The 23145-nt window shown below is 34.3% G+C and overlaps 1 protein-coding gene across 1 annotated transcript; it reads right to left on the bottom strand.

Annotated features, from left to right (window-relative positions):
* Positions 1 to 2595: 2595 nt before the first annotated feature.
* On the bottom strand, positions 2596 to 21290 carry LOC106876402 (beta-sarcoglycan). Its single transcript, XM_014924930.3, has 7 exons — positions 21133 to 21290; positions 12496 to 12699; positions 11019 to 11204; positions 10429 to 10459; positions 8290 to 8447; positions 7332 to 7475; positions 2596 to 6368 (listed from the first exon to the last, which is right to left on the bottom strand). Exons 1-7 carry the CDS (start codon positions 21145 to 21147, stop codon positions 6165 to 6167), a joined length of 942 nt encoding a protein of 313 aa, XP_014780416.1. The 5' UTR covers positions 21148 to 21290; the 3' UTR covers positions 2596 to 6164.
* Positions 21291 to 23145: the final 1855 nt, after the last annotated feature.

The raw sequence follows: 23145 nt of genomic DNA, 5'->3' as shown, positions 1-23145 counted from the left end.
TTTAACCCTTTTGTATTTAAACTGGCCACATCCAGCCAAAAATTCTCTACTTGTTTTATGTCCAATCTGGCCAAATCTGGCCTCTCACTCCTACCCAACAATGTCATTCAAAACCTAAACAATCACATCACTGAAATCTCGAAGCTACAAGATAATGCAGGATTAATTCCAACCAATGTGAATAAATAAGCTTTGCATTTGACAGAGTAACCCGAATGCTAACGGTTTAAGGGAGACTTGGTTTTTATCCTTTTGGGGTCAATAAATTAAGTTCCAGTGAAACACTAGGGTCGATGTAATTGACCAGACCCACCCCAAAATTTCAGCCTTTTGCTTTTAGTAGAAAGGATTATATCTTCCATTAGGGATCTGAAAAAAAATAAAATCCCTTTTCATTGTCTTGAAAAGAAGAATATGCTTATAATTAAGTATCCTCAAACCCAGTGTACATATATATATATATATATATATAAGGAGAATTCACAAAAAAAAAAAAAAAAGACGAAGACAGGTGGTGTAGACAACTAACAGATGTATTAGTTTAACGGTCAGGAAGTGAAAAAGTCTTTAACGTTTCGAGCCTACGCTCTTCCACAGAAAAGAACACAGAAAGAAACAAGGAGAGGAAATAAAGAATGTGTAGTGGCTAGCGATCTATCGTGGCGAATATATATATATATATATATATATATATATATATATATATATATATATATATATATACTAGGTTTGAGGAGTATTTGAGAATGAACACAAGCAGGGTTCAAAATTCACAACTGTTTCAGTAGCATTTTATTGATGCATTCTTAGATTATATCATAGCAAAACCACACCATTATCAGGTAAATTTTAAACATATATATATGCAGGCAAGTTAAAACCAGAAGAACTAAGAACAATGAGGTCAAATCAATCTTATTTTTCAACTTAGTTTATAGTTTTGACCTACTGCAAACAAGCCACTTGGCTATCACTAAATGACATGTTCAAGAAAGGTTGTTCTAAATGTTTGAAATGAATCATTTCTAAAGTTACTATTTTCCACATTTGAAATTTTGTCTCTAGGGTGTATCAACACTATAATAAAGTTAGCTGCATATTTAGTTGGCATTATGTAACTTTTACTAAAAGAAATCAATTATTAAAGACTTACAATATTGAAAAAATACGTATTCCAATTTTAATTTTTTTTTTTCAAAATGAGGCTTTGAAGTTTCTTTTCTTATTGAAGATTCAAGTTTGTACGCCAGTCACAAAATAATTTTTATTCCCTGCAATCAATCATAAAACAAATTTTTATTCACTGTGACTTATCTCTCTCTCTCTCTCCCTCCCTCCTATTCAACTGTTTTCATTAAAAATAAGTGATTGCACAGTTTTTCTTAAGAGAGAATATTTGTGAACATGGCTGCTAATCCACCATTCTTGGCAAGTACTTTATTTATTAATCCAAAAAAGAATAAAAGGCAATGTCCATCTTGGCAGAATTTGAACTAAAAGCCTTCTGTCCAACACTAACAATTCTTCCAATATACTTTTTACTAACCAACCAAGCAATGGATTGTCACTATGACTACAAGATGATATGAGAAGTTATTAGCCCTAACAAAAATGTTAACCCTATAAAATATAGATTTTTACCCTAACCTGACAAGATCCAAGAGCTGGCCCCTGTAATTAACTCCTATATATTCTGTGTTCCACACATTTATGAATGATAGCAATATTGGTTATAGGATTCCAGTGAGCTGTTCATTGTGTAATTAAAATGGTAAAATTTTACAAAAAGTATCAAATAAAGAAAACACTTTAATTACAAAGAAAGTGGAAACAAAAGTTAATAAATGACTAGAAATTTGATATATTAACCAAACATTCAAGAGTTCAAACCTTACTATGTTCACTGTTTTATGCCTTGAGGGCACATAACTTTGCTCAACACAGTCTACCTGAAAAACAAGTAGTTTTCAACACCTACTTCAATAATCTTACATATAATAAAATTTAATTGAGTTTTTACCTGTAAATTTGGATTTTTATCTCTAATAATATTATTATTATATATATGTATATGTATATATATTCTCGTTCATTTAACATCAATATATGTTATGTGAACGATAGTATTATAAAAACAAAAAAAGTGTTTTAATATTTACTTTCATATATATATCTATATATGTGCGTCAGTGTGATACTGACAACTAAATACAATTTATGATAAAAATTTGCAGTTCTATGTTGATTAAAATACCAGTGTCTTTTGAGCAAAACTTTTCAGTAGCAGGGGTGGATACTCTGAGAGCATAGCTGCTACAATAAGAATAGGCTAGGCAAAGTTCAGAGAGCCCCTACCTCTGCTGGTAACAAAGAGACTCTCACTCAGAGTGAAAGGCAGACTATGCACAAGGCCTGAAATTTTTGGAGGGGGGGGGCAGCCGATTAGATCCCCCCCCCCCCAGTATACAACTGGTAAAATTATAAAATATTAAAAAAAGAAAAAGAAAAAATCTCATCCTGGGTGGTAATGAAAAGCAATGTGTCAAACAGCAAAATGAATGAAGAAACAAAAGATAAAGGAAGAAAAGACAGATATTTTTGGTTAATAAATTTAATTAAAAACTTTATGGTTACCAACATAATGTTATTAGCACACACTCATTATGAAAAGATTAACAGCCAAGTTGTTGACAATAGATTTGAATATATAGATGTATATATATATATAGAGGTATATATTATCAATAAGTGGTGCTTACTTTAACTGCCAAAATGCTTTGTGTAAGTCGTTAATATCACATCCTAGTCTATAACAGGTGAGCAATAAGCATTACCAGTTGAATTCATTTGTATACGATTAAGCAGACAGAATACCACTAATTGATAATATATTTGAATGTGAATATATAAACCATAAATACAACAAGCAGCCTGAGGTTTAGGCTGCAGAGAGCAAACAGGTCATAAATAGTTAACAGGCCCTCAAGGTTTAACTTTAGAGTTTATATATACTGTAAATATTTTATACGCACACACACACATGCTGTAACAAACAAGCAGTTTTGTTTCAAACTCAAATATTTCAGGGTGTGTTTGTGTGCATAAATAGACACACAGATACATACATGTGTATATGTGTAATTTAAAACTAAGAAAATAAACTTGTGGTGTGTGTGTGTGCACACCTGACAAACAGGAATATGAAACTCTGAGCAGCAGTTTTTTGTGATGTTCTTGCAGCTTTAATGATAGAAAAAGCCTATTATTCTGCCTTTTTTTTCCACCTTGTTTTGCATCTATGCGCTTACTCATGTACATAATGCTTTTTTAGGTGATTTTAAATGTCTTGCCCGCTCACGTTTTTGGTATGCTGCTATATTTCATGTTGAGAACAATTTAGGTCTTAATAGACACAAGATGTGATCTATTTCTAGCGCATTAATTGTCCACATTAGTGGTCGACGTTATTTTTTAAAATATATATATATATAAATATAAATATATATATATATATATATATATATATATATATATATATATATATGGGAGAATATACAAATAATAACAACAGACGAGGACAGGTGGTGTAAATAACAAAAGTATATATTAGTATGACGCTCGGGAATACGGAAAGTCTTTGACGTTTCGAGCTACGCTCTTCAACAGAAAGAATACAGAGACAAGGAGAAAAACACGGAGAAAAAAAATTGAATAGTGTTCAGTCAACGGTCAATCCACACACATACACCACATACACAGAGTCCTCCAAAAAATGTATACACACTTCAGGAAAGGAAAAAAATCTATATAAATATTGAACTTGTATAACTACCTCTATAAATATAGATACCCCTTTCAACGTTTTTATCAAATTGCAATAACACTGAATTCAAATATTTATAGATTTTTCCTTTCCTGAATTTGGAATACATTTTTTGGCAGACTCTGTATATACACACACACACACACACACTGCAACTTTATATTCTTAGTTCTAAATTGCACACACACACACACATAAATGTATACATACATGTGCATTTTTCTTAGTTCTAATATGTGTGAGTGTGTCTATGAAAAACAAAAATTCAAAATTCCATTACTAAGACAATACATTTAAAGAAATCATTAAATTTCCTAAAATTTCTCTCATCTTTCTTTAGAAAATCTCTCTTATATGTAAAGTGGTTCTGATTTAGAAGTAGGACGGATTGATAGACCCTTTACAAATAAGTGACACAACCCTGATAATTCTCCCAGTCTGTTTATGAACTGCATCCAAGTGAATGTGAAAGAGGATCCATGATAATCTTTTAAAATCAGGAAATAAAATGTGATTCTGATGGTATACACCATGCTGAAATATAGCTAAATTCCAAATTTTTTTCTCCATAGATTGGACGTCTGTTATGTGATTTTATTTTGTCTGAGACCAAAATTAGATTCATACAATTGCTATCAATTGAAACACAGCATAATTAGTTCATTGCAATTCTCATTACATTTGGATTATTATTATTAATTCTTTCCCCAAAATTATCAAACCTCAAAATTTTGCATGCTGTTTGAAAATTGAAACAAAATTTTTTATGAATTAGTTTTGCATGTATGCCCAGGTGCATACATATTGTTTATACAATGCATGTATGGTTTTATATATATATATATATATATATATATATATATATATATTGTTTAAACATCCACTTTTCCATGCTTGCATTGGTTGGACGGAATTTGTTTTGAGGCAAATTTTCAACAGATGAATGCTGTTCCTGTCATCAAAGCCCATCCATTTCCAAGTGTGTCCCCATGTTTCTACAGGACAAATGACTCTACAAATGACTCTAAACAAATGACAGGACAAATGACTCTACATTGACAACAAATGACAGCAATGCTTGTATAAAACTCTTGCATGATGTCTAAGTATGGAGACAGAAGCACCTACTTACATACACAAACACACACATACATACATATATATATATATATATATACACACACATACATTCACACACACAACAGGCTTTATTAGAAGACTATATAGTTTATATATACTGTCAGACTGAACCTGAAACCATTTGAGTTAGAAGGGAACTTCTTACCTACACAGCCAAATGTATTTATACACACAAACTTGCATGGCCAAGTGGTTTTTAAACGTTTAATTTACTCTTCAGACTGCAGATTTTGGGTTAGATCCAATTGGATGGTACTTTGGCAAGTATCTTCTACCACACCATCACATTGGTCAATGCTGTGCAAGCGAAATTTGGTAAATGGAAACTATGTAGAAGCATGTCAGATGGACTGAAGCTGTGAGAGTTTTCCTAAAGATTATGTTGGGTGAACAAGCAACTGTGAAGTACTCAACCACATGAACTACAATTCAATGAGGAAATAATTCAATTGATTGAACAACTAGCGCATCCATTCATTCAAATCAGTGGTTCTCAACCAGGGACCATATGACCGTTAGGGATCCATGTAAGATTTTGTTAAAATTTATGGGAAATAAACGGGTTATATTTCTACAATACACAAAATATTTTAATAATTATTATTATACAATTCCTTAATAATATTTAATTATAAAAATACAGCAGATTTTTTTATATATATACATCGAATGGCTATGGTGGGGCACCCCCATAAAATAGGAATCAAAGGGGCCCTTAGGCAAAAAATGGTTGGGAGCCACTGATCCAGATAAACATGCCCCATCAAATTATATGCACATACACAGACGCACACACACATCGTGAATGAACATGAAACATGTATAATTGAAAGAGAACGGGGAAAGAGAAAGTGAGTACCACATGGTATTGAATCCTTATTTCACCATGGGATGAAACTTCAAGCCAACCATACAGTTGCTTTCTCTCTCCTTTGCTATGCAACTGTTATATCCACACCATAGTTTATAGCTTAATTACAATCAATTAATTGTTTAAATTTTAAATAGCTTCTGTGAATCAAACAAACAAAAAAAATTAGTTGAACAAATATTTGGAAAGGAAGCTTTCAAACAAATAAAGGAAACAAAAAATAAGAGTGATTAGTGGTGGTGATGGGGGGAGGTCATGTGATCAAATGGTTAGAGGGTGGAGAAACAAAGTAATTGTCCTTTGTTTCAGATTTTTTTCAATCACGTCTTGCTAAGTATCATTACATGCATCCTTTGGTGATAGACAATTTAAGGTGTTTGGTACGGCGAACAACTTGCCACTCGGTGTACAGATACACAACTTGAATGTCTCACCCGTAGCATTTACTCCAGGATTCTCAACTTTGATCGGACGTAGAGTTTTCTTGTTAATTATTATGTTGCCGTCGCTAGCATCAAATTTCAAGTTACCTTTCTGGAAAAAAAAAAAAAGAAATCAAAATTTGGATGGTCAATCATGCTTTTTGCTTTTCTTTTATTTTTAGCAAAACTGTGTATATGTGTACACAGACTAATGTGTGTGTTTGTATATACAGGGTGTTCATAAATTATCTTTTTAATTTCCATCAAGCAGTCCAAATGTGCTGCTTGTGACCAATGGAGCCCGTGTGGAAGTGGTCTGACATCTCTAATAGAACTATGAAAAAAAGATATACCATTAGCTTTTTCATGTGTTGTATTTTAGAATCACCACAACAGACTGATTTAACCTCTAATTGATTTTATATATACATACATATATATATATATATATAAAGATGAGAATGTGTGTCTGTGTGAATCCCTAAAACTTGAGAAATACTAGATGTATAGATATAGATGTATATGTATAAATGTATGTGTAGATGTCTATTTATAGATATACATGTATATATATATATAGATGTACATGTAATATGTACACATATATATACACATATATACATGCATACATATATACACTCATACACACATACACATAGATACACACACACACACACACAGATACATAGGTGCAGATGTGGGTGTGTGGTAAGAAACTTGGTTTTAAGTGGTACCAGCATTGGCAGAGTCACCAAGTAACTTGTAAGACAAAGATCCTTTGAGAGGGGAGAGGGCATACATATGCATATATATATAGAGAGAGAGTGAGAGAGAGCTGTATATATGTAAACACATGCACACCCACAGATATATAGATATTTGTATTATTATGGTTATTTGTTCAAACAGCCTTGTATGGGAAAGCTTTGTCTCAAAGTGAATTAAACCAAACATACCAACAGAATATTTGCAGTTCTAACGAGTTTATTTATACAGATTATGTCATTCATTTATTTGAAGATGACAAATTGGAAGTAACAATAACAAACTGCTTTTGCAGATGAAAATTCTTTACCTCGGCATTCAAGGAGATTCCTTTGCTGGCTTGGACATTGATTTTGTTGATGCTTTCTTCTGTACTTACGCCTTTATCACCTTTTACGTCAACTCTGGAGAAAGATTCGAAAACAATGTCGTTCCACTTTGTTCGACTTTTTATCTGTCCAATATAACCAAGAGAGAGAGAGAGATAAACAAACAAAAAAAAAAAGAGGGAGAAAATGGTATTTGACAATTTCAATGATGTTAGCTATTATAAAGCATAAATTTGTGACAAACAATAACAACAGCCCTACCAAATGGACTCGTGTCATATTTCTTGCTTGATATTCCAACTACGATCCATGATCATCTTACCTTTATCCTGTATGCAAGGAACATAGAACTATACTATCAAATACGTTCATTTCTAAGATGACAGGATGCAATTGGAGAGAGATTTGACTGCTATTTCTAGCATAGTAGAAAGGATTATTATTATTATTATTATTATTATTATGAAGTTTATAACATGTATAACCAAACATAGAAAGGCACCAGCTGTATTATTTTGCTCTGGACAAACTTCTTAAAGATACTTGTGTATTATTACATTCTTCATTGGCTAAAATCACAATATGAAATACAAAATGCTGGACTATTAACTGCACGGTCATAAGTTTAAATTTTGCAATTTTGCTGTTTACAGCCTTTATATTGTGTGCTTTTAGTCAACTGTACTTACAAATCTGTTGTTCTGACAGATTATTCTACCATAGGATGGTTTAACAGCAGGAAAAGGTTAATGATATCCAACAGCCTAATCATAGAATTAATTTCTTTTTCATTATGCAAATATTTCAAAATTACAAAACAATTAAGCCTATTCATGTTGTCATAGAAACATAGACGTACAACAGTAAAATAAAATAAAAATTAGAGGGGAAAAAAATAGGAAACAGCAACAATACAACGGCATTAGGAAATACACTTACATTGGTAGTTTCTATTGCATTGGTTTGGAGATTTTGTGGCATTTTGGGAAACGACCATTCTTTGTTTGGATCAGTTGAAAAGACAAGTTTACTAGTGTCAGCGTCAATAACATCAAAAGCATCAGTGGTGAACAAGCTTTGGGTCTCATTGACAGACACTTGAAGGAAGAAAAGAAAAAGGAGGAGAAAGCAATGAATAATAATAATAATGATAATAATAATAATAATCCTTTCTACTATAGGCACAAGGCCTGCAATTTTGGTGGAAGGGGGATAATCAATTACATCCAATGCCTCTACTTAATTCATAGACCCCAAAAGGATGAAAGGCAAAGTTGACCTCAGCAGAATTTGAACTCTGAATGTAAAGACGAGTGAAATGCCTCTAAGCATTTTGCACGACGTGTTAATGATTCTGCCAGTTCGTTGCCTCAATAATAATAATAATGATCCTTTCTACTAAAGGCACAAGGCCTGAAATTTCAGGGGAGGGGACTAGTGTTATTATTGATAACAACAACAACAATTGTGCCTAACATAGACACAAGGCCAATACATGACTGGTACTTTATTTTATAGACCTAGAAAGATGAAAGGCAAAGTCGACCTTGATGGGATTTGAACACAGAATATAAAGAAGTAGAAATGCCACAGGGCATTTTGTCAGATGTTCTACTGCTTCCCCCAGATCATCACAGATCCTCCTCCATGTTTAACAGTTGGAAGAAGGCAGTCTGGGTCAAATGCTTCTTTTGGCTGTATACTTGGCCAGTGTTTGGAAATAAGGTAAAGGATGACTCGTCTGAGAAAATAACATTCTTCCACTGCTCTAAGGACCAATTCTATAGGTTTTTACTCCACTCTGAATGCTTTGCAATGTTTCTTTTTGAGAGTAGTGGTTTTCTGATTGCAGCCCTCCCGTGAAATCTGGCTTTGTGCAGCTCCTGGCAAACAGTTTTTGTGAAAACTGGGTTCTCAAGGTGGTCATTAAGCTCTGCAGTAATTTTGGGAGCTGTACTTTTGTGATCCTTTCTAACAATTCGTGTAAGAGTCCGACAGTCCCTATCTGAAAGTTTTGGTTTTCTTCTGGAGTTTTGTTTCAACGAGAAGGTTTTTCTCTCTTTCTCAAAGGCTGTCATTACTTTCGAAACAGTACTTCTTGATACACCAAACATTTTGGCTGTATACGAGCACCAACAATTTAACCTCTTTGAAAGTTCGATAGATCTGTCATTTTAATGAATTTTAATTACCTTTTTCTGATGATATCTGAAAAGAAACAGCAATTTTAGCAAAACATATTAAGCAACACTAATAATAAATCAAGAAACATAAAAATAAACAAGCTTATGACGGTTTTATAGATATTTCAAAATTATGATGCTATGATTCTAGGTGTTTCCATTATTTTGTCCAACCTCTGTATGTATGCGTGTGGTGGGGGTGTATTATATGCATGTATGTGTGTGGTGGGGGTGTATTATATAATAGATTTAAGTGAGTGTTACTGTCATACAAGCAGTGATATCCATTTCCAATATTCCTGCAAAAAATGTCTGGCCTTACTTGGAAACAAGAGAGGATTAGTGACAAGAATGGGCATCTGGCCATAAAAACCTTGCCTCAATAAACTTTGAACAACTCACGTAATCAGGAAAAGTTGGATGTTGGAATGATGATGATGATGATGAAGAGTGCTACCATTGTCTCTGTTATAAATTTGTATATTTATACTGCACTTGAAGTTAGAGGTCTCTCCTCTACATATTGCTAACAATTGAATAATTAACCAAGGGCAGAGCCTGTTATCCAGCTTGAGCTGCAATAAATAAAATTCTGTGATTTGCCCAGTGCCTGCAATAGAAAGGCACGTTCCCTCCTCCTCTTCCTACTACTACTACTATTACTGCTGCTCCTGCTGCCACTGCCACTTTTACATTGTCTTTTTAGTCAGGTAGAGTTTTATACATTGTCTAAGTATTGTACTGATGTCCTCACAATTAATAGTCCTGCATTTTTACCTCACAGCCATTGTATACCACAATCATGAATGTGACAAAATAAGTTAATATGTTATATTATTTGATGAGTAAATGATGTTTATATCTGCAGAAATGTGTGAAATGTTTAATTACTTACACATTGAAGATTCTGGAGAACCAATATTGATCTGGAAAGCGAAAACGAAATAGTTCTTAGAAACGTAACAAAATCAAGTGTCAGTCTTTGACAAGAAGAAATTCTTGTATAGAATTTGACAAAAAATTACATGTTCTAAAGCCTGAACACAACAAAGACCAAATGCCATCAAAGAAGTGGTCATGTTCACTAGGTAGGGAACGCAAGTGAAGACTTGATACTGTGTTCCCACAGGAAATAATTGGTGCTCAGAATATATAACACCTTGAATAGGATATGAACAGGGCATCATAAATAAACACATTGGCAGAATAGAAAAACAGAATACCAGAACAAAAGAATAAAGGGATATCAAAATACACAAATTAAAATAGTAAAATGTCTGAATATACAAAATAGAAGAATGGGATACAAAAATATCGGGTACAGAGGATAAAAGTGTTGAAACTCTGCATAATATGGAAGTTACAAGAACAGTTGCATACGGTTGACATATGGTTTCCGATGACAAACAGAAAAGATCAAATCATTTAATACCAAGTAATATCTGGGTTTTGAAGGACAACAAATTAAACCAAAAGTCCACTTACCACAGATTGGTCTGCTGTGAAATTCATTCCGCTCCACATTCGGCTACCCAGTTGTCCACCTATCAGGGTAATGTTTGGTAAGACACCATTCACAATAAACCGTAGTAATTCCCCTCCAGGGATAAATTCAAGTGACTGCAGTCCAAACGGGGTCAGTTTTAGTACAGACATTAGCAAACCAGTTACCTGCAATACAGTACAGTGATTAGAACTGACACATGGAGTATAGTGGTCAATATAGCTGTCACCTACAGTATAGTGGTCAGCCAGTTATCATATATGGTACAGTAGTTAATACAGCTATCATTAACAGCAAATTGGTCAATACAGTGCTTCCATATAATACATGCATCATGACTTCCATATTATACATGCATCATGACTGCGTAGAAGTCAACTCAGCTGTCACCTACAATATAGTGATTGACACAATTGTCACATAAAGTACATCTGTCACAAAGTACATCTGTTACAAGTACAGCTGTTACAAGTATAGCTGTATCAATATAGCTGTTTTCTGTAGCAGAATGCTTAAAAGAACTGTCATGAAATATTTGTTAGAAAAATCAAAGTTAGTGAGATATGTATATATATATATATATATATATATATATTATGTGGAGAATGGAGAAACAAATACAAGAAGCAAGTCGATTGGGCTAGTTAGCCATTAATTTAATTATGTGGAGATTATATAATGAGTCATTTACGATCGTTTCAATGTGCCAAATAGTCTGGCAGATCTCTTCAGAATGTTGAGAAGTATGTTAGAGTTCATGGTGTGAGAGATGCTTCTTCTTGTATTTGTTTCTTCATTCTGCACATAATTATACTTATAAACTGCGGTTTAAGCAATAAATTACCTGCCTCTGGATACCTTCTAACGAAGACGGTACCCACACAAGTAATTCCCAGGAGTGCCTTCGGATTTAACTATCCCCTGGTTGCTTAGATACTTCAGACTACCCCTGAAATATTGAAGCAATCCTATCATTTACCTATATATATCATCATCATCATCATCATCGTTTAACGTCCGCTTTCCATGCTAGCATGGGTTGGACGATTTGACTGAGGACTGGTGAAACTGGATGGCAACACCAGGCTCCAATCTAAATTTGGCAGAGTTTCTACAGCTGGATGCCCTTCCTAACGCCAACCACTCAGAGAGTGTAGTAGGTGCTTTTACGTGTCACCCGCACGAAGGCCAGTCAGGCGATACTGGCAACGGCCACGCTCCTACACTTCCACAACCTATTTCCATATATATATATATATTTATTTATTTATTATTCAAAGAAATTCCAACTCTGTTTTTCCAGAACTTCCACCACAAGTCACTTGAGATTTGGGAATTTTGATTTTATATATATGTGCATGGATATACCTACACATGGCTATGAATTGCCTTTTAAATATTCTGCCAAGAAGCCAAATTCTTAGTATTCCCATGAAGAGGTTAACTCTGACAACTTACCACTATGTTGGCAATAGCAACCAACAGAAGGAAGGCAACAACGCAGTAGAGAACTTTCTTCTTGGAACCCCTTATACCAGTTTTGTGCAAGTATTCTTCATTGATAGGGATGAAGCCTGCTCGGAAATTTGTACGATGTTCATGATTGTTATGTTTCCTCTGGGCCTTGTCCCGCATACTCAGCTGTTGGTTCGTTGCATGGTTCTGTAGAATAAAAAAACAACAACCAAATGAGAACATTTCAGCAATAGTTTGTAGGGTGGAGGTGCAGGAGATTACCTGCCATCTTGTTGGGACCTCTTAAGTGGCAGATAAAGAAATTATTTATGAAACGCATTTCTTTTAAAAGCTCAAGATGAGGTTAATTGGTAGGGCTGGTTTAGGCCCTGCCAATTATTCAAGAAGTCCATTTGAAGTTTTTGAAGGAAACCATTTATTTGTACATAAACATTACACTGATTACAATAGTTACTTGCTGGAGGCTGTATCACTGATTACCAATAGTGAATTATGTATGCATGCTAGCTAAAAAGGATAGCTACATTTTCATGCTGTGAGAAGCAGAAAAGTTCTGTTTATTGTAGACAAACCATTCTGTTTAGTCCTTTGTCGAGCAGCGACCAAGAAACCTCAATTATGACGTGCATCTTTATTTATAACCATGACTGGAGGGAAAATCGAGGAAAATTTCAGTGTGCGTACAATTGCAAAGGAAATAGTATTGGCCACGATCCAGGACAAGTCACCTGATATGCTGCTGCCCGTTTATCATAATTGAGCTAACAGTTTCAAATTTAAACCCTGCAACAAGTGCTGCTGACATGAGAATGAAATAACATATCATAGATACAGGGGTGGGATTTGAACTCAGAATTCCACTTTTACTCTACAGTATGTTTTTATCCTAGGAAAATCTTAACGTTAAAAAAAAAAAACTAAATGTTATTTCAGTGAAATAAAGTAAAATTAAGGAAACGTGTTTTTACTGAGCAGAAGTCAACTTGCCATTGTCATTTAACAAACACGGCAGTGACAGTAAACAAGAGTTCTACAACAGAGCGATTTTTGTTCGGTTTCATTTTTCCTCTTCTTTCAGTATCATTTATTTTCCTTCTGCTCTTTTATAAATGTAGACATGTTAAACAATTATTTTTAACAATGTTCAAGTAACTTCTAAACTTCGCGTGATTGTTTTCCTTCCTTCCTTAATAAAAACGACTTGGACTTGCCCTCACACTGATCTGTATTTATACTACCTAGATTTACAGATTCGTAAATCGGTTAAAATAACAACCCCTAACTGCAGCGTTAAACTTAAACAGAGCCAACGAAAGCAAACAAGATATAAATATTGTCGAAGATTAGGTCATAGTATTCGCATTTGCGATATTCCATAATGTCTTTAAATTCCTGTTTAGGAACTTCCTTTAACTGCAGTTAGATTCAAATGATAAAAAAAAAAAAAGCCATAATAAATGGGGAAATTGCAAGTAAAAGATGCTAAATGTCTCAAACGACTAACAGAAGAGAACACATCAAACAATATTATCCTAAATGAGCAATGAATAAATTAAAGCTAGAGTGGTTACTGCTAGAATGCTTTTGGTTGTAAGCTTACTTCAGGAATGACGTAGAGCTCAACAACAACGAACATTTGAACACAGCAAATGTTTATATACTCTTATAATTGATAATCAACAAAAAAAAAAGAAATTATTTATGAAACGCATTTCTTTTAAAAGCTCAAAATGGGGTTAAATGTCGTGAACATGCGCTTGTGTATGCAACCACATTATTCAAGATTGTTTACATTTTTATAGGAAGCTTCACACGATTGACATTAGCGGGTTAAGAGGGAGAGATGAGTAAATCTTGATGAATTGTTGAATAACAATTAAACATGTTAGTTTATTTTTATCTTCGTCTTCTTGAAAAGGCCTTCGTGAGGCTAATTTCACAAGACCAAATACATACGGGTATGTGTCAATTATGAACTAACAGGATGCCAAAACAATTTTTTTTAACAATTGTTCTTTCGGGTGACTATTTTAATCAAAACTAACGGACCCCGTGTCGAATTCTGTTTCATAAACGTTCTTATCTCTATTCTGATGCATAAATTTGTAAATCTTCAAAAAGATTTCGAGAGCGAGTTTCGGAATAGCTATAACTAACCTCATAAAGAATGAAAAAGGGCGGGGGTAAGTTGATGTTTAAAAAAAAATTGAAATTCTAAGACATTTAATTTCTAAACATATAACTCTTTCAGAATCGTAATTCTTGCTGTATGAAAAACAGGGATACTGAAACAATGAAGGAAAAACTACCCAATTCCTTGCCCCCTTTTCTTTCCCCATGAGGTAGCGACAGCCATTCAAAAACTACCAATTCGATTTTGCTATCGATTTCTCCTCACAGTTAAATTTGTTTGTAACCTAACACTCGAACGAGCATTGTAAGAAGAAGAATATTAGAGCTAGCAATCAGGTAATCATCAAAATTCTGCTACCATGATCTAAAACAAAAATTCCTAAGAAACTGTATATTGATTTTGTAGGGATTCGAACCCCAACCACAAGATATTCTGTTAGAGATCACGAGTGAGCCACCACAATTTCACGTGATTGATCCATAAATCGACCAATCAGTGCGAAGCTGGGACGTGATCTAATATTCGCTCTAGAAAAACCGTTTGGCGTATAACTCAGCCAGACGGTCTTGGATATTAGTATAGACCAGATTACGTTGAGCAAGGAACGACTTTGGACACTCGCACATGATGTACCACAGCTAGCATTCTATAAGAAACAGCGCGGTTATCTCCTCCCAGTCGGCAATTATATTATCAGCATCTTTCTTTTCTAAACAGCCAACGCAGTAAATTATGTCCAGCAATATATTTAAAGTTATTGAGTTGCTTCATTTATTATACATGCAGCCAGCTACAACACACAACAATGGTCTTCAACCAACATTCACATCAACAGGCAACCACCACAACAATGGCAAACAATCCACTTCGCGGCAATTTTTTTTATGTATCTGAATGATTGGAAAATTTTATCTTCGAATCCAAATTAGCAATTGTTGTATAACTTCAAAGTTCTTGATGATTAACAAACAATACATTCAAATATTTATAACATAAACTTCTCCCAATAAAAGTATCGGGCAACCTTGAAATCCCTTGAGAAATCTGATGATCAGCAATGCATTTAAATATTTATAACATAAACTTCTCTCAATATATATATAAAAAAAGGTTGAACGCTTTTTGTTTTCTAGACCTCAACATTTTATAATAAAACATGTAAACTTCCCAAGAGATATCGCATCAAACTTTCTAACACCTACAAATTCTCTTTGCGTCTTATTTCTATTGTTGCCGACACACATTCATTCTAATGCATCCCGTTGAAACCATCTCGTCTTTTTCTTCATAGATGTAGTGTATCGATTATCACAGTATCTAATGTCCTGTCCCTTGAAAATAGAAAAACTTAAACTATTTGTCTACGATTTCTACAAGCTCAAGATACCTTCCCTGACTTATTACTAACCATTAATAATGCAGAGTATATTCCACACAAACACCACCTTTCGTTAAATTAGGGTTATAACAGTTGACTTCAACTCCATTTCCGATCACGTGTAAATTTATTATGCGTGTAGATCCCCATTTCAGCCAATCAGAACTTTTTTGTTCACATGACAAGTTCTAGAATTTTCTTTCAACGAAGGCATTAAATAGAGGCTTTTTGCGCGAGAAAACAGTGAATTCGGATTTCGTCGAATTCAGTCCCAGATGAGGATTTCCTTATGTTGTTTCCCCGCAGAGAAGTACAAGTGGAAGAAATAGAGGTCTGTGAAGAGGAGATGGTGGAAGGCGAACAAGAGGAGGTGGAGTGCGAGAAAATTTCTCAAGAAACAGATAGAAAGCGTATGCGGACAGAATCGCCGCCAAAGAACCTCCAAAAAAAGAAAGGGGGGAAAAAAAAGACAGAGAAGGAAACGGAAACCGAAAAAGACGAAGCTGAGAATCGAACCGAAGATACAGAGCACGAAAAAGAAGTGAAAAGAAAGGAAAAGTGGTAGAATTGGTTTGAAAAGATGATAGACCAGCAGAAAAGAGCAAGGATGGAAGGAAAGGTAATTGGAAGAGTCGATTATAAAAATATCATAACAGTGATTTTTTTTTACAAGGATTTAGAGTTGGAAAAGACTATTGTAAGAATAAAAGGATTAGTAAGACTTAAACTGGACCCTGAAACGTTTGAAGAAAAAAAGAAAGCTATATTGGTGGAAGAGCATGTGATGCAGAGACTGCAACAGATACACACGGACAAGTTTCAAATAAGTGGATTATACGGGGGCTACGACACCCTGCCAAGTGTAGTAACGGCAGAGGAGCTGTGGCCACTTACAATTGTTAAAGAAAAAAAATGATCATAAACTGTATGACAGAACTGTTAAATGAAACTGCGAGTTTTGGGGGACTCGTAAGCCATTTCATCACCTCATTGTAAGTAATTCATCATTCATTCTTTGTACCCCACGTGCTGTATTGTTTTGTCTGTCCTTGTAGTGTCCCCCCCTCTGTGTAGTGGCCGTAGTGCCAAAATAAAGATATGGAATTCAGTCCCAGATGAATTCCTCTCAGTAATAGCTGTTTCTACGGCTTCATACTTAAACCAGCGCAATACTCCCAATAGCTGTTTTTTTATGGCTACATACACAACCCGGAGATGGATGACGAATCAACGCAGCCATACGTAATTGCAGCGATGTGAAAAACCAGTCTAATCGTCAATTGTCTGTTGAAAATCTTCAGCACCTGTAAAACACGATGTTCATATAAGACTAATTCTCTCTGTATTGCATGACGTCTTGTGATAACGTAGCAATAAATTCTGTGTATAAACTGACACCAAGTCTTTGTTATAATTAACGCTACAGGGTGGATGATTACCTAAACGCAGATTTCATAATTCTGGAAAATTTCATTTTTGTTTTAAAACATAATTAAATTCCAGAAGGGAAAGAGTGGAATAATCCTAAAAAATATGTTTTTCAACATAATTGTAATCTACATCAAAAAGCGTAGAAGGAAACAAATTCGAGGTGTGCGAAATATCAGCATAATAGTAATGTACAACATCAAAACATGAGAAAACAAAGTCGAACGTGTGTATGCCATTTTAATTGTTCTAATAAGAGCTACCCTTCGGAGATGGTATCAACAGAAACTATTTGTTCGGCAATTTCCGTAATTTTTTAAAATTATTTCTTATTTTGTACTTCCTTATGTACTTTGTACTTCTATATGTAAACCATGTTGGCAAAATAACATAGTCTGCCATGGACACCTGTGCTTTGGTTCTTTCTTTCTTTTTCTTTTCTTCCTTTCTTTTGTCACTTTTACTATGAATTAAATTAATGAATTCAACGGGATACACCGTCTGCAAGTAGTTGGGTTCAGCATATTATCCTCCATTTTCTAATTGTTATACATATATATATATATATATATTTATATATGTTTCCAGTTGACACACAGACGTATAAGCACATGCCTTCGAAACGCGGAGTAGATGGAACAGGGACAACTGACGAAGGGATATACTCTTTATGTTGCACGTCTCGTTTCTCAGTTTGTTTTTTTCGTTGTTCGAAAAAAAGTTCGTTTTCTGTTTTCGTTTCTCGTTGTGTTTAACGTTTTTTTTTTTTTTATGTCCTGTACCCATATATGCATGTATGTATACATATAGATGTAGGTATGTACATATATGTATGGATATATCTATATATTATTTATATTATACATATACTTACACGAAAATGCATAAACGTAAGTGATTCGTGAAAACGTGTGTATTTATGTATGTATATATGAGTGTGTGTGTGTGTGCGAGGATGTGTTCGAGTGTTTCATTGTTTGAACTCGCTCGTGGACATGAAAGACAATGGGTGTACGTGTGTGTGCGACCATGTTTTTCAAATTTCAGCTGAAAATATTGCAAAAATTGCTGAAGAAATAGTTTCTAGTGATATCATATTCGAAAGATAACCTTAAAAGAAGCAATCTCGACAGTGAATGTTGTTACTTTCCATGAGATTAAATTTATCTCATTGAATGACAAAACGCATGTGATTGGGTATACCCAATCTACAGTTTTCTAAGTGACAAAAGTAATTTCCATAGTTACTTTTCTGGAACAGACAACAAAAACCTAAATCATTCTATCGTACCATATATATATATATATATATATATATATATATATATATATATACTTTGTTAATATCACAAACAAAAACTTTGCAGAAGTACATTTTTCGAGGATGTAGATCACGATTATGTTGACAAAATTCAGGAAAAAGAGAATGAAAATTTTGAAAGAGTTTCGAATCATTCTTTCTCCCCGCAACTTTGCTACCATAAATTTCCGTAACTTAGGCGTTTTTTCTTTTACTTTTTCCTTTGTCAGTATTATGCTTAACCCTTTAGTGTTCACATTATTCTGCCATAATTAATGCTTTTTTATCCACATTGTTTTGAATTAATCATGCATTATCTCGGAGCTATGAGATTTTGATGAGGTAGCTGTTAATTTTTAAAACGATATTGTAGGGTTGGTGTGAGAGACCAGATCTGGCCAGTTTGAACATAGAATAGGCAGAATACTTTTGGCCGGATATGGCTGGTTTAAATGCTAAAGGGTTAAACGTCAATATTACGTAATCTTACACCCTCGAAAACTTATCTTCAAAAAAATTTCAAAAAAAAAAAAACATGCATTTTCCGCAGTTATAAGGAAATAAATTTAACTACCAGACTCCAGTTATGCCACCACCCCTCTATATATATATATATATATATATATATATATATTCTTTTACTTGTTTCAGTCATTTTGACTGCGACAATGCTAAAGCACCGCCTTTAGTCGGACAAATCGATCCCAGGACTTATTCTTTGTAAGCCTAGTACTTGTTCTATTGATCTCTTTTGTCGAACCGCTAGATGCGGGGATGTAAACACACCAACATCGGTTGCCAAGCGATGGTGGTGGTGGGTGGACAAACTCTGACACATACATACACATACATATCCATATACACAATTTCCGTCTACCAAATCCACTTACAAGTCTTTAGTCGGCCCGTGGCTATAGTAGAAGACACTTGCCCAAGATACCACGCACTGAAACTGAACCCGGAATCATGTTGTTGGGAAGCAAGCTTCTTACCACACAGTCACTTCTATATATATTTATAATTCTTATTCATTTTGATCGGCAGAAGTTATAAGGTGACCCAAGGGCTGAGAGTCTCGTGCATGGTACTTACCAAATCTGAAACTAGTTTGATGTCATACACGAAACTATCGGCTGTTGAGTCACTTTGCAGCTTCAGACGATTAGAAATATTAATAATAATCTTTTCTAAAATAGGCACAAAGCCTGAAATTTCAAGGGAGGGGTCTAGTCGATTACATCGACTCCTGTGCTTGACTGGTACTTATTTTATCAACCCAATAGGATGAAAGGCAAAGCCCACCTCGGCGAGATATGAACTCAGAATATTAAGACGGATAAAATGCTACCAAGCATTTTGCTCAGCGAGCTAACGATTCTGCCAGAGTTTTATTTACCCTACTTCTCTCAAGTGTAAAGAATATGTATATATCACATTTACGTATTTATTTGTTTTGCGAATATTTTTATTTCCTGGTGTGAAATCGTGCGTTGAAACTGATATCGTTATATTTCGGGATGGTCTTTTTTCTTTTTCTTTTTTTTTTTGCCACATAAACGAACATGTATGTTAATTTGACAAGGAAAAAATGACCGTCTCGAAATATAACAACATAAATGTATTAGAAAATAATACTAGAAGATTAATGATGGTCTGTATCAGTTGAAAATGTGTTTAGTGTTAAGTTCTGGAAGTGGCACAAGAAGTAAGTGTGAAGTTTCTCCACATGCGAACTTAAGAAACTTTAAACTTTACCTACACGCTGACATAGTTTTCAATTTCCGCAGTCGAGATAACATCAAAAATACTTTGGTTAGTGTTTTAAGAAGATTTGGATAGTGAGAAGAAGAAAAAAAAACATTTGCTGGTGTAAAAGAAAAAGCTTCTATTCAGTATCACAAATGAATGACATGAGATATAGCCACTTGTCAATTCTTGTTTATCTTTATATATTATATCGTTGACATGAATTTTAGTACCTGTAGCTAAAATGTTAACCAAGAAATTCTTCAGTTGGTTAAATTAATAAAATTAAAAACGAAAGTAGCTTTTTTTTTTTTTTTTTAACGAAACCGAGTGATTCTACAAGAGTCACAAACGTCTGTATTGTGATTGACATAAAGAAAACAAAAATTTTGGCAACAAAATATTGGTGGTTAGGTAGCAGGAGTTTGAATGTTCGAGGCATGCAACTTCTGCGAGTGAATGGTACGGTCGGTAGAAACCAAAATACGATTTTCAATCTGGCTTCTAGACGGCTTAAAAGATTGATACAATGGCTTTTGGCTGCAGTTTAATTAGAAAAATGAAAGAAGGAAAGAGAATTGATGCAGAATTTTAGATGTTTAGAGAAGAAAACAATTCCATAAAAGTTCTTACCCGACGTGACGCCATCTTCGTGAAGTGTCAGGAAATAACAGAATCCTTCTCTCTGATTGGCTGGAGCTAAAATGGATGAATGTGAGTCTGTGAAGGGAAGAAGGGACCTTGCCGTTGCTAGGTCAGTTCCAAACAAGTAGATCCATGATCATTGCATCTTATGGAGTTGGGGTATATCCAGGATTATATTTTTCGATATGTCCTTTTATTACACAATTTGAAGAATAGCTAACTTTATTGAACATTTTGGAGGTTTGGTCAATGAGATCGGGTTTTTTTGTTTTTTTTAATGTATTTATTTATATTTATTTGACTGGTTAATGATCCCGACAAGATGAAAGACGAGCAGAATAATAAAAAAAATCACTAATTTAAACGGTTAACACCCAACCACGAAAGCAAAAATTTGCGCCAGCGAACCGGGGTTGCGGGAGAGGACTTTCGGAAAATTCACATGATCCGATTTTTTCCCTCATAACTTAGGAAAATGGATATCTTTTAATGATAGATTACGATTATAAAGAAATTTGTGGGGGAAATTTTTTCCGATGGGTGGTGAGAGGATTTTCGAAGAGAAAGAAATTCATAATTTTTTTTTTTTTTGCTTGAGTGTAATGGAAGTAAGTTTGGAAAAAATTTTAGATTCGTTTATTTTTCGCTTGAGTAATAGAAAATGGTTTTTTAAAAAGATCCCATGTATCATGCTGAGAGAAACAAAAATTCATAAATACGGCGTTGAATATGGTTTCACTATGGAAAAAAACTTAAGGGCGATTTAGCTGTTGTTTTTAGCACATCTCCACCGCTGGAATCTTTTTTAAAAAAACCTTTTTCTATTACTCAAACGAAAAATAAACGAATCTAAAAAAATTTTTTTCAAATTTCCATTACACTCGAGCAAAAAAAAAACATTTATGAATTTCTTTTTCTTCTACAAGTCCTCTCCCCACACCCTCGGAAAAAGTTTTCCGAACAAATTTCTTTATAATCGTAATCTAAGCCGTTTGAGAGGTATTTATATAAAATTTCATCCATAAAAAATATCCATTTTCCTAAAAATTATGAGGGAAAAAATCGGACCTTGTGAAATTTCCGAAAGTTCTCTCCTCACTCCACTCCGGTTCGTTGGCGCAGATTTTTGTTTTCATATTCGTTTAATACATATTTTTTACACCTATTACGCACTTTGTTTTGTTTTGTTTTAGTGGCCGGTTGTTAAAGTAAACATTAACCATTTAGACTAATGATTTTATTTGGCTACCAGGTTTTAGCAAGACTCCCCACGGTGTTAACAATGTGACATACCTACAAAAGTGTGACCGCCACCCATAGTTTTGTAAATCTTCTATCTTTTACCTTTTACTTGTGTCAGTCATTAGACTGCAGCCATGCTAGCGCATCGGCTTGAAGAGTTTTTAGTCGAATGAATCCACCCGACTCCAGTACATTTTTTAAAGACTGGTACTTATTCTATCGGTCACTATTGCCGGACCGCTAAGTTATGTGGACATAAACACACCAACACGGGTTGTAAAGTGGTGGGAGGGTGGATAAACACAAGTACACACAAGTGTGTGTGTGTGTGTGTGAAATTGCAAGGAGCATTTGGACGATAACTGACGCAGAATGAGCAACGTCTTGTGTATAAATCTTCCATTTGTTCGTTTGTTGTGTTTTTGTTTAAATTTTGGAACTTATACCAAATCCACTCTCAAAGGTTTGGCATTCAAATAAGAAATTAATAACTAAGACAGTTTGCGAAGAGTGGTTAACAAGCATTTTTTGTCCTGCTGTAGGAAGGTATAGTACAGGATACATTTCCATCAAAGCACTGTTCCTTTAAGACAATCCCCTAACCCACCCAGTGAACTTCAATGGGCTTTCTGTGAAAACTGAATAATCCTTAAGAATATAAATTTTCGCTAATGGATCATTTGCTTCAGCTAATGGGTCACGGCGTCATGCACATCGCTTTCAGACATATTATCTGAGAGCTTGTTTATGAGAGAGAGT

This window comes from Octopus bimaculoides, chromosome 14 (assembly GCF_046866305.1).
Source record: "Octopus bimaculoides isolate indiv1 chromosome 14, ASM4686630v1, whole genome shotgun sequence".
Classification (NCBI taxonomy): Eukaryota; Metazoa; Mollusca; class Cephalopoda; order Octopoda; family Octopodidae; genus Octopus; species Octopus bimaculoides.
Note: the sequence above shows the minus strand (reverse complement) of the source record. Positions and strands in the feature narration are given on the sequence as shown.